Here is a 16,863-nt window from a genome sequence, read left to right on the forward strand (position 1 = left end):
AATTCCATCACTTCCACAACCAAAACCATTAAAAATTTCTGTACAGCACTCTGTGAGGGTAAAAATATAGAGAGAGAAGAATATGTACCAAAATGCCAACTGATTATCTCTCTCCAATAGGGTTTTCTTTCCCCTCTATTCATAGGAGGCCTCTGGCTTGGACTGAGCTCCTGGAGTAGGCCCAGCAGACCAAACCAACATGGAGTTATTCATGCTGAAGTTTCATACCACCAAGCTGAAACTAAGTTGTTTATCTGACCTTCCAAGAAATCAGGAGAGAGAGAGAGAGAGAGAGAGAGAGAGAGAGAGAGAGAGAGAGAGAGAGAGAAAGTAACTTTGAAGGCAGACCAACTGCTTTCCGCTGTTTCTGCTTTCCTCAGCCTTTTTTGGTCTATAAAGCCAACTTCTTCTGCTGAACTCATTGGAAACTTATTCTATTTAACAGAATGAGGTGTTGCCTGATTCTAGAAACACAAATAAAAGCCAATCTTTAAACTAAATTTATTGTAATTTTTGTCTTTGGATACCTCAAACGTTTTCTGCATTAAAAGTTTTGAAATGAGCACATATTTACTTATTTTAATTTTAAACTTTTATTTATTTTTAAAGTCAAAACATAGCCACAAAAAAAAGTCAAAATATTTTGCCCAATCACCCAGCTCCTGCTCATCCATTTTTTTTTCTTTAATTGTGGTAAGATTCACTTAACATAACATCCATCCTTACTTTATTAAGCTGTTTCTTCCTCCCTGTGTCTAATTAACATGACTATATCACTCTTTGATTTACTAGATTCAGAAATATTCCGATTTCTACTATATTCACTCAATTATACCAACTCTCATCCTCTCTAAATGCAATCATTTTAGCTCAGTTTTTTTGTTAAATCCACATTCTGCATGATTAAAATTAAGCAAATATTAATCACTATAAGCCATGTGGGATTTCTTTCACTTTTCTCTGGTAAGGACCCTGTTTCCTGGACCCCATTTGTTCTTTTTTCTTAATTTTCCCTGTTTCGGGTGGAGCACATCCTCCACTAACTTCCAAAGAAAAGACACAGAAAAAATAAATTTATTTGAGAGTCTGTATAGCTGGAATAAGTTTCTTTTTTCCCTCACATACGATTGACAGTCTGGTTGGGAGAAAATTCTAAGTTGAAAATGTACTGCAAGGTGTTTTGTCTCGCTGTCTTCAGGTTTCCAGTGTCACTGACAAGTTCCGTGCCAGTTTTATTCCTGATCCTTGGGTATGACCTATTCTTTCTTTTCTGGATCTTCATCTTACTCCTAGTGTTCTGAAATTTCACCGTGATGTTTTGCTGGGCCTTGGCAGGCATTTTTAATCTAGAAACATTCTTTAGTTCCGTATTATCTCTTGGTAATTTCCTCCTTTATGTTCTTTTCTATTTTTTTCTTCTAGTTGTTGGACTTCCTGGATTTACTCTCTAATTTTCCATTTCTGTTTCTCACCCATTTTCTATTCTGCTTTAACATTTTTACTTTCTGGGAGAATTCCTTGAATATCTTCTAAAGGTTATTAAATTTTTAAAAATTTTGTTTATCATATTTTAAATTTCTAAGGTTGTCCTTTTTCTTCAACTGCTCTTTTTTCTTTATAGTATCCTGTTCTTGTTTTATGGCTATTCCTGAGTATATAAATGATCATGTCTTTGACATTTTCTGCTTTCTGCAACATCTCAGTTTCTTTCAAGTTCTACTTTTCCTGTTTTTTTTTTCATGTTGTAGGCCTTCCACATAGGTCTAGTGATCTTTGACTATTCTTTCATTTTGTTTTAAATCAATTTTGAGGCATAATCTTTATACAAAATGTACCCTTTGTAAGTGTAAAGTTCAACGAGTTTTGATAAGATACAGAACATTTTCACCACCCCAAAGAATTCCCTGTCCCCCATATTCCAGTCAACCCCCATCCCAGTCCCAGACAAACACTAACCGGTTTTCTATCACTATAGATTAATCTTCCTATTTTCATAAAAATGGAATCATACAACATATAGCCTTTGTGTATGGCTTCTTTTGCTTTGCATAATGCTTCTGAGATTCATCCATGTGGCTATGTCTGTCAGTGCTTCACTCCACCTTGCTGAGTGGTATTCCACCACATGCATACCAGTTTCTTTACTTTTCCTGCTGATGAACATGAATAAAGGCAATGAACATATCTGTGTACCAATCTGTGTGTGGGCGAATGTCCACTTGCTTTTAAGAATGAGGTACTGGAAGGCAATTTGATGCTGAGTATGCACGGGGTCCTAGATGTGCTCCACAACAGTCCCTGGGTGGCTGGCAGCCTGCTTTTGGTTGGGTTCCCGAAGTATAGTATCTCTTTGTGGGGAGTGAGTGGTTTACTTTGTCCAGAGGAAGAACCCTCTGCCTGGAGGCATAAGCCTGGCAGAATTAGGATGGAGGAAGGTTGGAAGGTGGGGGAAGTTCGGTATTCAAAAAAGACTTCAGCTTAATCCTCGCTTCTATCTGGCCCCCTCTGCTCTGGGCTGATGTACCCATCAGAGCCTTCTGCTTCTGAAGTCTCTCCAGAGAATAAACCTCTGGTCTCTGCAGGGCTGAGGGAGTGTGGCAGACTGTCCCAATGCCTTTAGGGCAAATCCTCTGCCTTGGCCTACACCACTCTCACATGCAGGTATGACCTGCTCCTCTCTCCCATTTTCTATTCCCCATCTGCTCCCTCCTCCCAGGTCACATTTGGGGGTTGCAAAAATGTCTCACTGCTTGGAGTTTGTATTTTTGTTTCTATGTGTCCCGATGTTTGGGATAATTTAAGATAAGGGGGTATTTGGCGATATGTTCACTCTGCTGTCACGAAAGTGAACTCCGTGGAGTCAGTGTTATCATTTTAATAAGCAACATGGTCCTTCTAACAGGGGGCAAAGCAGGTGTGTGGGAATCCCAGGAGGGTTAAAGGCTGATTCTCCCCAAACCTCGCATTCCCACTACACGGCATAGTACATTAGGAGCATTTAATCTGAAATAGGGACATTTTCAGAATTTAATATCAATTTGATAATAACGTACTCACACTTTTATGGGTTTTACAATTTGTCCAAGTCTTTTTTGTGGGAAAGAAGGGTTTAACACCTTGATCTTCACTGTCTCTCAAATGCGCAGTTAACACCCCCACCTAGCACATGAGGAAACTGGCCTGGCAAGGTAAGTGGCAGGCTCAAGGCCATGTGGTTAGTTTGGCACAGGTGGGACTAGAATCCAGGTCATCTGACTCACCAGGAGGTACCTCTTTTATGTCATATCACCTCCTGGACATTGTTAGGCCCCCAACCAACGCTGACCACCACCAAGGGACAGAAGAAGGAGACAGGAGCCCTGGACAGCACCAGGCTCCGGAGGAGACATGTCTCAGGCAGAACCCCTCCCACAGCTCTCCGGCCTCCTGGAGCCACAGCAGCCTCACGTCCCTGACTCCAGTCACAGCACACTCTAATCCAGTCTTTAATGTATTCTCATCAGACCCTCACTGAGACAGAGAGCAAGCGGGTGTTACTGCCATACTTTGCCGAGTATGAACCCAAGAACCGAGGGCTAGAGAGCTAACCTCAACCATGCAAACCTGCACAGCCACGGGGCAACAAAACTGAGCCTAAGCCCAGTTTTCTCAACCCCTCCTACCCTCTCCCAGAGGGGTGGAAGGAGGGAGAGAGAAGCGGTCTCTGCCGGCTGCTCTTGTGGGGGCTCGCCTCCCATCCTGGCCACTGCCAGCCCGTGGGGAGCACACCCCAGATGGGAGGGTGGGCCCATGCTGAGGAGACACACAGGAAGCTCACACCTGCATCATGGCCTTATCTTCTCAGAAACACTTCAGCAGTGGTGGCTGCAGCAGCAAGTTCTTTGAGACAAACCTGTGCCAGTGGAAGTGTTTTTGTTTTTAAGCAACGTATTTTTTAAAACAAAAAAAATTAAAAAGATACCTACCTAAGCTGAATTCTAAAATGGGCTCATCTGGATCTTGTATATTTCCTGAATAAAAAAGAAAGGACAGATAAATCAGCTTTAACAAACATTTCCCTATTTTTACACTTGATGCCAAAAAACCAACACTCTACATTTTCCCCCCAAAAAAACTGTTATGCAAGATAATTTGTCACTTTCCTAATTATTTTCCTTTTGATATTCCTAAGAAGTCTCAGACCCCAAGCCCAACCCCTCCCTCCTCCATGGGTCTGTATGCCCGCGACAGAGAGGGCTTCTATCATGGCCTGGTACTTGCCAGACAGGCCCTGTGGACCCTCCCATGTTACCTACTGGCAGATGAGCCCTGAGGCTCCCACCTAAACTGAAGCAGTTTCCAGGAAGAGGGCCGATTTCCCCCTCCCTATTTCCTGGTTCCACCAGAAGGATGCTGTAAGAAAATAACCTAAGTGATTCATTTTCAGAAATAATTCAGGCCCAGCCCAAAAGTTGTCTGACTGGTCCAGCCCATTCTTGGGGGATGGGGGGTCGCCCAATAGATAAAGTTGTCCTTGAGATGGTAATGAGTTACTAGCCCTTAATTGTTTACTTCAAATGGATAAAGTTGTCCTTGAGATGGTAATGAGTTAATAGCCCTTTATTGTTCTCTTCATTTCCTAATGTTTCTCCTTTCACAGGGCTTTGGGTGGGCCTTTTTCAAGGGCTTGTCCTGAGCCCTCAAACAAAGAAATTTCCTACAAAGGGGTAGTAAACTGACATCTTAGATGTCATCCGGGAGAACTGTGCACCCCAACCTATGAAGAGGTGGGTCAGGGACTTGCACACTAGGACATAAATTGCTTGCTACAGCCCTTTTCCGTGTGCCTGCCAGTCAGACACCCAAACCTTGCAAGGCCATAATTAAAGTCTCGCTTCGCTGTACCTTGTGTCTCCGTGTCCATTCCTTGGCCTTGGATGGGTGAGGGTGTTTCTCACAGATGACACCCCAGGGCACCCTCCAACCTGGGGCAGTCATAGGGGGCTCCTCCTGTCTGTCCACCAGGTGCTTGGCCCTCCCAGCACTGTCATAGTGTGGGACGTGCACTTAGCAAGCCTGTACCAGGAGCCTGACACAGGCCTTGTGACGCTCACCTGCCAGAGAGAGGCCCAGCATGTCGGCCGCCACATCGATGGTGGAAGCACGCTGCATCGCACGGGCCCTGGCGCCATGGCGAGGGCTGTGCTCTCTTGCTGTCATGATGTCATTGGTGATGATGTGCTTCTTGTTCCTGGATCAGACCACACCTGATTCTCTGGGTAGGGCTGTCACCAAGTCCTAGTACCCTAAGGTGGCAATAACCCTGAGAAATAGAAGCAAACACAGGTAAGAAACCACAGGGGTGGTGACTGAGAGATACTGTGCTCTCACAGAGAGAGAACATGGCCTAACACAGGAGAGATGAGTGCCCAGGGTCCTCGGGCAGGTGGAGAAGAAGGGGTGGAGTGCCTGCTGCTGTCGGCCCCTTCTAGTCACCTCCCCAACCCAGTATGCCTGTGGGAGCCCATAAAGAAGTCATGTCCTCCTCAACCAAGATATGCCACAATCAATGACAGTTTACATACAATCACAGAATGTGGCTTTTGAGATTTTCTTGTTTGCTTTATTATGCTCTCCTGTTGATGGGTCTCATAGAACCTTAGAAATTTTAAATTAATTCACCACACCTCTGTTAGGAGGGTAGGAGCTGCATGATAAGATCTGCCACCCGCAGGCAACACTAGCTCCACGGAACCCGGAGTAGTGAAGCTTGCTCCTCCAACCTGCTGTCTTTCTTCCTGGAGCCACATAAACTTCACACCTACCTTGACCTCGGGCTGTCTTTCCTGCAAAGCTAAGTGATAACCTATGCCTAACTGAAGTGGACGGGGCTGGGCGGGTTCTGGGCAAAATGCCACCACAGGCCAACTCAGACAGATGCTCTGGTGCAGCTGGAACTCACTATGCTCTTAGAGGTAGGTCAAGCAGCAGAAAGTGAGTTTCAGGTTTATGAGTTTTCAACTGTATGCGCTATAACTCCTGCTATCTCCAGAAGGAAGCAACATTTAGACATTAGGCTAATTAGACTGAGCAATAAGCCTGGTTTAAAACACCCTCTCAAAAGTCTCCATATATCTAGGGACGCCTCTGCCTTCTCAAAGGGTGCCCACACCTCTGCGCCTGAACGCCCTGAGCGCCACTCCTTGAGGTAATTCACCAAGTAACTTACTAGACATGTTTGTTCTCAGACCAGAGGAGACACGTGGCATTTCTTCATAGAAGCACATCCAAATCAACCACCTAAAAACAGAAAATGAGAAATGTAACAAGCTGGTCACACACAAAGTTCCGGAGAACTCAGTGTCTACAGATGTGAGGAAGCTGAGAGTTACTCCATGTTCCGTCGAGCCCCACACTCCAATCCAACCTTCTGGCTCAAAAACACAGGTTTTGCTCAAACCCAAAAGACCGAGAAAGAGAAAGTGCACATTCCTCTCCCCACTCCAGGGTTGATCTGTAGTCAGCTAGGTTCGGTTTAGGGAACATAAGCAAATGAGAATCTGAGTCCTAGTTTTCCCGCTCACAAACTGCAGGCCCCAAGAAGCTGCAGGCCTCATCTGAGGCTCTGCTTTTTTGTGTCTAAGATGAGGTTAAATGCACCCATTTCATGGGGCTACAGTGAAAACCAAATGTGCAAGAACAGGAAAGGGCTCTGTAAACCACCGGGTTCCCACACAGTGGTGCCGCTGCCTGGCCCGCAGGCGCCTCCCTGTAGAACAGAACACCCAGGCCCAGCACTGCTGTGGGGCCATCGTGGCATGCCTTAGGGCTCAGCTCATGAACCACCTGAAAGGGCTGGGTTCTGGAAATCCAAGGACAGCAAGAGCAGTGCACTCAGCCCTCGGGAAGACTGTTTCTCCTGCAGGCTGTGCTCCTATCCTCCCACTGGGGGCACCCAGGGACTTTCAGCCTGGGCATCTCAGCAAAGAGGGCAGTGGCCTGGCAGGGGAGCCACAGCAGAAATCACCAAGGGAGGGCTGGCCAGTTAGCTCACTTGGTTAGAACTCAGTGTTATAACAGCAAGGTCAAGGGTTTGGATCCCCACACCAGCCAGCCACCAAAAAATAAAATAAAATAAAATAAAATAAAAATAAATCAGCCAGGGGAAGACCCACCGGTTTGACATACAAGTACAAAAATATGCAATGCAAATGGTAAAACTGGGAAAGTACCTGTACTAATATAACAGTAACAGTAACTAATCTAAAGTAACAGTAACACTTGTACGAATTAACAAAAAAGCTCACTAAAAAATTCAAGGGGCAAAAGGTATGATTCCATAAAAGAGGAATACACGTGGTAAACAAACTTATTAGTACTAATTAAGGCAATGCTAAATACACCTATCTTCATCTAAATTAGTCCTCCAGAAGAAATTTGTTCTTCTAATGAGAACCCGCATTGCTGGAGGACCTGGGGCACCTCTAAAGCTCTCTCCTGTATTGTTGATAACATTAGAGTGGTACAAGCATTCGGAAAGCAATTTGGCATTACTTATCAAAATTTGTAAACAATAACAAAATTCTCACCAATAATCTAGAGCATGGAAAAGATTACTGGACAAAGACGTTTATGGTAGCATTACTTATAATGACAAAGCAATCCAAATGCCCAGCTACAGATAAGAATGTCCTGGAACATCCATAAGGACACACTATTATAGGGCTGCTAAAATGACCCCAATAAAATGAACAGACAGACAATACCAAGGGTTGACAAAGATGTGGAATAACTGGAAGGGACACTCTGCTGGTGAATGTAAGTGGAACCTCCACTCTGGACAACCAGCAGACTCTGCTGAAGATGAACACACATCCACACCGTGACCAGGCATCTAACTCAGAGTGGAACTGCTAACAGAAGTGCACACTTATGTTCACCAAAAAGCGTGCAGAGAATGCTTAGAGCGGCGACATTTATAATAGGAAGATACTAAAGACAATCCGAATGCTCATCAGTGGCAGAATGGACAAGACAGTGAGCGTGAATCTTAGGAACAGTGTCAAGGGAAAAAACCAAACACACAAGAGCCCATTCTAGGCAAGTCTGCTTCCATGGATGAAGTTAGAGCACAGGCTGAGTGAATCCGTGGAGTTGGAAGTCAGGAGAGTGTATTCAAGGGGTGGGTACTGACTGGAGAAGGCGTAAAGGGGGTTTCTGAGGGCTCTGGTAATGTTCTGTTTCTTGATCTGGGTGCCGGTTCCATGACTAACTTTAAAGTGTGAAAATTCATTGAGCTGTACACAGGTAATTTTTTTATACCTCAATAAAAAGTGTATTTAATTATTTTAATGACTAAAATAAAGACAACATAGCATGAAAAAAATGTTTGTCAATTCTGCATCATATATGTTCTTAACAGAATATCCCACCTGTGCTCTGGTTACGCCCATGTAAAAAGATATGATACAGAGGGAAAGAGTCAGCGGGAGACCACATTGATACGCTGGCCGTGTTTGGGGGTGTGACCGTGGGGAGGAACTGTCCTGTCTTCAGGTACTGGCATCCTCTTGCATCACTGAAGGCTGCACCACATGCTGGCCAGAGGCAGAGGCAGCACCCTGGGCATGACATTAGCTCCAGGAAGGAGTTCTTCCCTCCTGAACCTTCTCCCAACATGTCTCTGGCATTCTGTTGCCTGCCTTCCTGCCCTGCTCAACTCATTAGTGAAGGCACCAGTCGGCCCCTCCACTTGGGGCAGTGGAGGCATGCCACCTAATAGAGGGCCACATCTGTACCCCGACAACTTGCTGGCCCCAGGGAGGCTCCCAAATCCAACCACTCTTACACCTTCTCTCCCCCACTACAGGGTCCCTGGCCACTCTACCTTCCTACCTGTCCCTTAGGAGGCTGGTTTGCATTACAGGCATCCTGTGGTTTCTGGAGACAGAAATGCTGAAAGGGAAACATCTACAGACAAATTTTATACTTGATAAGAGTTCACAGATCAGAGAATCTTTTAGGTCAAAAAGACCTTAGAAGCCACTTCATAGTTATTTGGAGGCATTTAATTAGAATCTGTGATTTAAGTCATCATGACCCAGAATGCAAAACTAATTTACAGAGCTGAACTTGATTTCCCTTCTTAGTCTCATTAATTTAAGGTAATTTGCCAAGGATTCCTATATTCCCAAGGTCCCTGTTTTACCTCCCAGCCCCATGTGAAGACCAGAGCTCATCAGGAAGAAAAACTGCACTTAAATCAAAGAGGACAGAGAGTGTGTGGGAGGTGTTCACGGGACTAGAATTTCTTCTTGGGAGCAAGAAAGCAATAACTCATGAAACTAATCGCCTCCTTTCCTCACTCTGGAGTTGTGGACCTGAAACCCTTCCCCCACCCTTAAATATTAACTGACTAGCTTTTCTGCTTCTGTAATTAGCTTGCGCAAGGTTTTACAAGCCCCTGCGGGTGGGACTTTCTGGTAAGGGCAGATAAAGGACTTCCCAAACTGCCCAAAGCTCACCCAGTTCCGGGAAGGGCCTGACCACACAAAGGGTGGGCTGTTGGGCAATTCCCCAGTTCCTCGTCTGTATACCACCCCACTGAAAGCCACCAATGAATTTAAAAGTCACCTCAGGTGACCAATAAGCTGTATACAACTCATCCTGTTGCCAAAGTCTGCCTACCAAACTGTATAAAAAGTGCTCGTGTTAAGAACTCAGGGCTGCTTCTGTCCTGAAGACGGAGCGACCCCAGCATGCTGGAATAAAAAAACCTCTTGCTTGATTGCAACGATCTCTGTCTCCTGGTCTTTGCGAGACGAGCCTTCCCAACAAGTAAGATTTGTGCTTTCAGGCCAGTCTTACATTTTGGTACATTGGCCGGGAAGCGGCTCTCTCTGGGACCAGAGACTAGAGGACAGACGATCGCTCGAGCAGGTACCGTGGTTGTCTGTCTGTCTGCTGTGTCTGTCTTTTTGTCTTTGTTGTCTACTATAATCTGGTTTCGGCTTTTCGGTGGCTCCGGGACAGAGTCATCGGTCTGGTTTCGGCTTTTCGGTGGCTCTGGGATGGAGTCATCGGTCTGCTTTCGGTTTTTCAGAGGTGTCTGCTGTGTCTGTCTTTGTGTCTTTGTTGTCTACTGTAATCTGGTTTCGGCTTTTCGGTGGCTCCGGGACGGAGTCATCGGTCTGGTTTCAGTTTTTCGAAGGCTCCGAGACGGAGTCACCGGTCTGTAGTGGTCATAGTGGCGGGTAGACGTACCAGTATGCCGCGGCCACAGGAATCCTGGAGGACACTCCAGATTCCTCTGTTGGAGACGAACGGGCTTGGCTCCACAGGAGATCTCTAGGAAGGAGACCCCACCCGAGTTCTCTGATAATCAGGTTGTGGCACCCATGGCAGGGGCACGTCAGTGTTTTGTTTTTTGTTTGTCTGGTTGCATGTGTGTGGGGACTGACGATTTTCTGGGGCAACATGGGGCAGACTGTCTCAACCCCTTTAAGTCTGACTCTGAAATACTGGACTGACGTGAAGGACAGAGCTAATAATTTGTCTGTGCAGGTTAGAAGGAATAAGTGGGCAACACTTTGTTCTTCGGAGTGGCCGACTTTCCAACTCGGGTGGCCCGCCAAAGGCTCCTTCTCTCTGCCGCTGATCACGGCGGTAAAGAGAAAAATTTTTGGTTCCAATTCTAAAAGTCACCCAGACCAGGTCCCTTATATCACTGTCTGGGAAGATCTGGTCACAGACCCACCTTCGTGGGTCCGTCCTTTTGTTCCCCTAACAGGTCCATCAGCTGTGTTTGCTCTTCAAGGAACAGAAAAGAAGCCGGAGGTCCTGCCATCCACTGACTCAGACTTGCTTCTTTTGGATCCCCCTCCTCCCTATCCTCCTTCCCTTCGCCCACAGGCAGCCCGTCCTTTGGCTCCGCTGGAGGATCCACCAGAAGCAAGGGAAGGTCCTGCACAAGGGACACGCAGTAGGCGGGTAGCTTCCCCGGAAGCAATACCTACCTTCCCCCTGCGGGCTTATGGCCCTCCTGATGAAGACAGATACCAGCCCTTACAGTACTGGCCTTTCTCCTCTTCCGATCTTTACAACTGGAAATCTCAGAATCCCCCTTTCTCTGAAAACCCCCAGAGTCTCACTAACCTTGTAGAATCCCTTCTCTTTACTCATCAGCCCACCTGGGATGACTGCCAGCAGCTCCTCAAGGTCCTGTTCACCACTGAGGAGAAACAACGAATCCTCCTGGAGGCTCGAAAGAAGGTTCCAGGAGACGATGGGTGACCCACCCTCCTCCCTGATGTTATAGATGCAGAATTTCCGTTGACCAGACCGAACTGGGAGTTTAACTCGGCAGGAGGTAGGGAACACTTGAAGGTCTAATGCCAGGCTCTAATTGGAGGGGCAGCAAAACGCCCCACCAATTTGACTAAGGTAAGAGAGGTAATCCAGGGGCCTAATGAGTCTCCGACAGCATTTCTGAGAGACTCATGGAAGCATTCTGTCGGTTTACCCCGTATGATCCTACCAGTAAGGAGCACAAGGCTACAGTGACAGTTGCCTTTATTGACCAGTCTAGTAGAGATATCAGGAAGAAACTGCAGAAGCTTGAAGGGTTACAAGATAAGTCATCGAGGGAATTAGTGTGAGTGGCTGAAAAGGTTTATCATAATAGAGAGTCAGAGGAAAAAAAAGAAGAGAGAAAGCAGAAAGAGCAGGAAGCTAAAGAAATAAAAAGAGAAAAGCGCCAAGAAAAAGAAAAAGCCTCAGGCCCCCAAAGTCTTGGCCCTGCAGGAAGACAGTGATTAGAGGGGAGGGGGTTCGGACCCCTTCCCTGAACCTAGGGTAACCCTAACAGTGGAGGGGAAGCCTACTCAGTTCATGGTAGATACTGGAGCTGAACATTCAGTGTTGCAACAGGCAGATGGACCCTTTCTCAAAAAAAAAAAAGTCGTGGGTACAAGGGGCTACAGGGAGCAACAGTACTCATGGACTACCTGAAGAACGGTGGACCTAGGCATGGGCTGGGTATCCCACTCGTTCATTGTCATTCCTGAGTGCCCTTACCCACTACTGGGAAGAGACCTCCTCACCAAAATGGGTGCTCAAATTCATTTTGACCCCGTGGGACCTCGGGTGGTAAACCAACAAGGAAAGCCTCTCCAGGTACTAACTCTCAGGTTGGAAGATGAATACCAATTGTTTGAAAAACAAGGGCGGGAGACCGGACAGTTGGACTGGTGGTTAGAAAACTACCCCCAGGCATGGGCAGAAACTGCAGGGATAGGGAAGGCTAAGAACTGGCCCCCCATCCACATAGAGCTGAAGGCTCAGGCCAGTCCTATAGCTGTCCGACAATACCCAATGTCCCGAGAGGCACATGAAGCCATCCGACCCCACATTGCCCGTTTGCTCCAGCTGGGGATCCTACGGAAGTGCCAATCAGCCTAGAACACACCCTTGCTACCGGTCCGAAAACCTGGGACTACTGATTACCGACCGGTCCAGGACCTCCGAGAGGTAAATAAGCGGGTAGCTGACCTCCACTCCACAGCTCCTAACCCCTATAATCTTTTAAGCTCTCTACCCCCAGACAGGACCTGGTACTTGGTACTGGATCTCAAAGATGCCTTCTTCTGTTTACCGTTGGCTGTAAAAAGTCAAGATTACTTTGCCTTCGAATGGAAAGATCCGGAGACTGGCCTAGCAGGGCAACTCACATGGACCCGCCTGCCTCAAGGGTTCAAAAACTCGCCCACCATCTTTGACGAGGCCCTCCACCAAGACTTGGCTATGTTCCGAGCCTCTATCCCCCAGGTATCTCTGTTGCAGTATGTAGATGACCTCCTCCTGGCAGCAGCTGATGAGGAACTGTGTCTGGAAGGAACAAAGCGTCTCCTCACGGAGTTGGGAGAACTGGGCTATCGAGCCTCCGCCAAAAAGGCTCAGATCTGCAAGCGACAGGTCAGTTACCTGGGGTACCTCCTTAAAGACGGGAAAAGATGGTTGTCTGAGGCCAGGAAAGAGACAGTGTTTCACATTCTGCCACCCGCTAATCCAAGACAAGTCAGGGAATTTTTAGGTACTGCCGGATTCTGCCACCTATGGATACCTGGTTTTGCTGAGATGGGAGCCCCATTATGTCCCCTCACTAAAAACAGTCAGCCCTTCAAGTGGGGAAAAGAGGAACAACAAGCTTTTAACAACATCAAGATGGCCTTGATGTCCGCACTGGCTCTGGGGCTTCCCGACGTAACTAAGCCCTTCCACCTGTATGTGGCAGAAAATAAGGGGGTTGCAAAGGGGGTCCTGACTCAAAGACTGGGGCCCTGGAAGAGGCCTATAGCATATCTGTCTAAAAAACTAGACCCAGTAGCCTTGGGTGGCCAGCTTGTCTAAGAATCATAGCAGCAGTCGCAGTTTTAGTAAAAGATGCTGACAAGTTGACTATGGGACAGAGTTTAGTAATCTCGGCACCTCATGCCTTAGAGAGTATTGTCCGCCAGCCCCCGGACCGCTGGCTCACAAATGCTCGCATGACTCACTATCAGACTCTGTTACTGAATTCAGACCAGGTTTCTTTTGCTCCCCCGGCGAGCTTAAATCCAGCCACATTGTTACCAGACCCGGACCTTGACCCTCCTATCCATGACTGCCAACAAGTGCTTGCTGAGGCACATGGATGGCAGAAAGACTTGTCAGATCAGCCTCTGACGGACGCCGAAGCCACCTGGTTTACTGACGGCAGCAGTTTCCTGCAGGAAGGAGTACAAAAGGCAGGAGCCACTATAGTGGATGGCCAGAACCTGATATGGGCACAGACCTTACCTGCAGGAATGTCCACCCAGAAGGCAGAACTCATCGCCCTCACAAAAGCCCTTGAACTAGGAGAGGGCAAAAGAATCAACATCTATAAGGACAGCAGGTATGCCTTTGCCACTGCCCATGTGCACAGTGCCATCTATCAACAGCGGGGCCTGCTAACCTCTGGAGGAAAAGAAATCAAAAACAAGGCAGAGATCATAGCCCTGCTAGAGGCCCTTCACAGACCACTAAAAGTGAGCATTATACACTGCCCGGGCCACCAGAAAGGGGATTCCCCCATCGCCAGGGGAAACAACTTGGCTGATTCAGAGGCAAGGGCGGTAGCCCATGGGTCCTCGTCTATTTTGTTGGTTAACGTCCCTGAGCCAGAAAAGCCCAAATTTAAATACCCAGCTGAGGACGTAGCAGTGATCTCAAGGGACTCTAATAACTACTTTGATCAGGAAAAAGGGCGTTGGCATGCAGCATCAGGCAAGCCTATCTTGCCACAAGAACAAGCATGCGCCATGATCAAACAAACGCACCAACGGACTCACCTGGGAGTAAACAAATTGACCCAGACTGCCCTGAGGACAGAATATCATATCATAGGGCTGAAACAATTAGCAGAGCAGATAGTTAAAAGCTGTGTACCTTGTCAGAAAGTAAATGTCTGCAAAAATACAGCGGGACCTGGCAAGAGACTCAGGGGGGACAGACCAGGGGTGTATTGGGAAGTAGATTTTACAGAGGTCAAGCCAGGCAGATACGGTTACAAGTATCTCCTAGTTTTTATAGACATCTTCTCCGGATGGGTGGAAGCATTCCCAGCAAAACGAGAAACAGCCACCGTCGTGGTCAAGAAAATCCTGGAAGAAATCTTCCCACGCTTTGGGGTGCCCAAGGTAACCGGGTCTGACAATGGACCCACGTTCATTGCCAAGGTAAGTCAGGAAGTGGCCAGACACCTAGGGGTCAATTGGAAATTACATTGTATCTACAGACCCCAGAGTTCAGGACAGGTAGAAAGAATGCACAGAACTCTAAAAGAGGCCCTGACTAAATTAACCACGGAGACTGGCGTAGACTGGGTGATGCTCCTACCCTTGGCCCTGTTTAGAGCTAGGAACACCCCCTCCTGGTTCAACCTGACCCCCTTTGAAATTCTCTATGGTGCCCCTGCCCCCTTGACCTTACTGGGGAACGCCTTTGAACCCACTTGCCACAGTAACAGTGACTTATATGCCAGGTTGAAAGGACTACAAGCGGTGTAAAAAGACGTCTGGATGCAGCTGGCAGCCGCCTATGAGCCTGGGACCGCCGAAGTTTCTTACCAGTTCCAGGTTGGAGACGCAGTCTATGTGAGACGGCATCGCTCCCAGACCTTGGAGCCCCTCTGGAAAGGACCTTACCTAGTGCTTTTAACAACCCCAACGGCTGTAAATGTAGATGGAATCTCCACTTGGATCCACACCTCACACATAAAACCTGCACCACCAGAGGACCAAGGACTGAGAGACGCCACCTGGAGATTCCAGAGCTCCAAGGAGCACCCCTTAAGACTTAAAATTGTTCGGACACCCTAAATGTTGTAAGATGAAAACTCTCTTGCTCCTGCTATGCCTAACAATTCTCTTCCAGGGCACAAGAGCTAGCAGCCCACATAGCCCCAGAAATTTCACTTGGTATGTTGTAAATGGGGTGGGAGATACAATCTGGAGTCAATCTAAGGTAACTACAGGAGGGTGGTGGCCTGACTTGTTTCCAGATGTGTGTAAACTAGCTTTAGGAGCCCCAGGCAACTGGGATTTAGGAGAATACTTTGATAGTCATAAACCCCCAGTCGCCCCCAGCCCACCAGGCTGCCCTGGGATATCAGGAGGCGTAGGTTGCGCAACTCCTTCTAGGAGAAGTCGGCTAAGTGCTCTCACCTTTTATGAATGCCCTGGGTTCCACCACGACAGGAAACTCAGCTCCCCGTGTGGAGAAAAAGCAGATTACTTCTGCAAAAGCTGGGGGTGCGAGACCACGGGAGACACATATTGGAGTCCATTGTCATCCTGGGATTATATAAAGGTAACTGCTAATTATACCCACCAAAAGACGGTCCCTGCCTACAAGGGATGGTGCCACCCCCTCCGAATGTCCTTCACGAATTCGGGAAAAAAAGCCATCGGATGGGAAAAGGGATTTACATGGGGACTACGGTTTTATAAAACAGAATATGATGATGGGCTGTTGTTTACCATCAAACTCAAAAGTAGAAACCCAGTATACTGCTGTAGGCCCAAATAAATATTTAGCCCCAGTGGGGCCTACAATGGTAAACTACAAACTACCTCAGCACCCCTGGGTACTCCACCAGAGTCCTCAGCCCCCGCTAAAAGGTCAAAAGCCAGGGCACCAAAGAAAATGTCTAAACCTTCCAAACCTAGGTTTCAAAAACAATCTGGGACATTCCACTTAATCTCTGAAGCCTTTAAAGTCTTAAATAGAACCAACCCCAATGCCACCCGCTCCTGCTGGCTTTGTTATGATGCTTCTCCCCCATATTATGAAGGAATAGCCTTTAGAAATGAAATTAAAACTACAACTGATGTCTCTGTCGTTGGCAGCAACGACAGGACAAACTCACTCTGTCAGCTGTTACAGGGCAGGGAACATGTGTAGGAAAGATCCCCTCCTCACACAGCCAGCTGTGCAATCAGACACTTAACTTGACTGAGTGGTCTGCTGACACATATCTGTTGCCCACTCCGGGGGGATGGTGGGCTTGCGCCACAGGGATTACACGCTGCGTTAGCTCAAAGGTCCTAAAAGAAACCCAAGATTTCTGTGTCCTAGTTCAGTTGCTACCTCGGCTCATTTATCACCCCTACAAAGAACTATTATCACATTGGGATGAAAATAATGAAAACTACCGAACTAAAAGAGAGCCTCTAAGTATCACACTCTCTGTCCTCTTAGGCTTAGGATTGGGAGCAGCTGGGGCAGCTACAGGAGCCTCAGCTCTAGTTACTCAACATCAGAATTACCAAAGTTTGCAGACAGCCATAGATGCTGATATTAAAG

The 16,863-nt window shown here is 47.2% G+C and overlaps 1 protein-coding gene across 5 annotated transcripts in view; it reads right to left on the reverse strand.

Moving 5' to 3' along the window:
• The window catches only part of INPP4A (inositol polyphosphate-4-phosphatase type I A), a 152,381-nt gene that overhangs the window by 61,207 nt on the left and 74,311 nt on the right, over positions 1–16,863 (reverse strand). For all 5 annotated transcript variants that reach the window (XM_063078963.1, XM_063078962.1, XM_063078959.1 and 2 more), the window contains exons 2-4: positions 6,209–6,279; positions 5,094–5,302; positions 3,966–4,010 (exon numbers count right to left, since the gene is read on the reverse strand). In XM_063078963.1, coding sequence (XP_062935033.1) covers positions 3,966–4,010; positions 5,094–5,199 — 151 coding nt within the window. In that variant the 5' untranslated portion in view covers positions 5,200–5,302; positions 6,209–6,279. The remainder of the gene's footprint in view (positions 1–3,965; positions 4,011–5,093; positions 5,303–6,208; positions 6,280–16,863) is intronic.

This window comes from Cynocephalus volans, chromosome 14 (genome assembly GCF_027409185.1).
Source record: "Cynocephalus volans isolate mCynVol1 chromosome 14, mCynVol1.pri, whole genome shotgun sequence".
NCBI classification, from domain to species: Eukaryota; Metazoa; Chordata; class Mammalia; order Dermoptera; family Cynocephalidae; genus Cynocephalus; species Cynocephalus volans.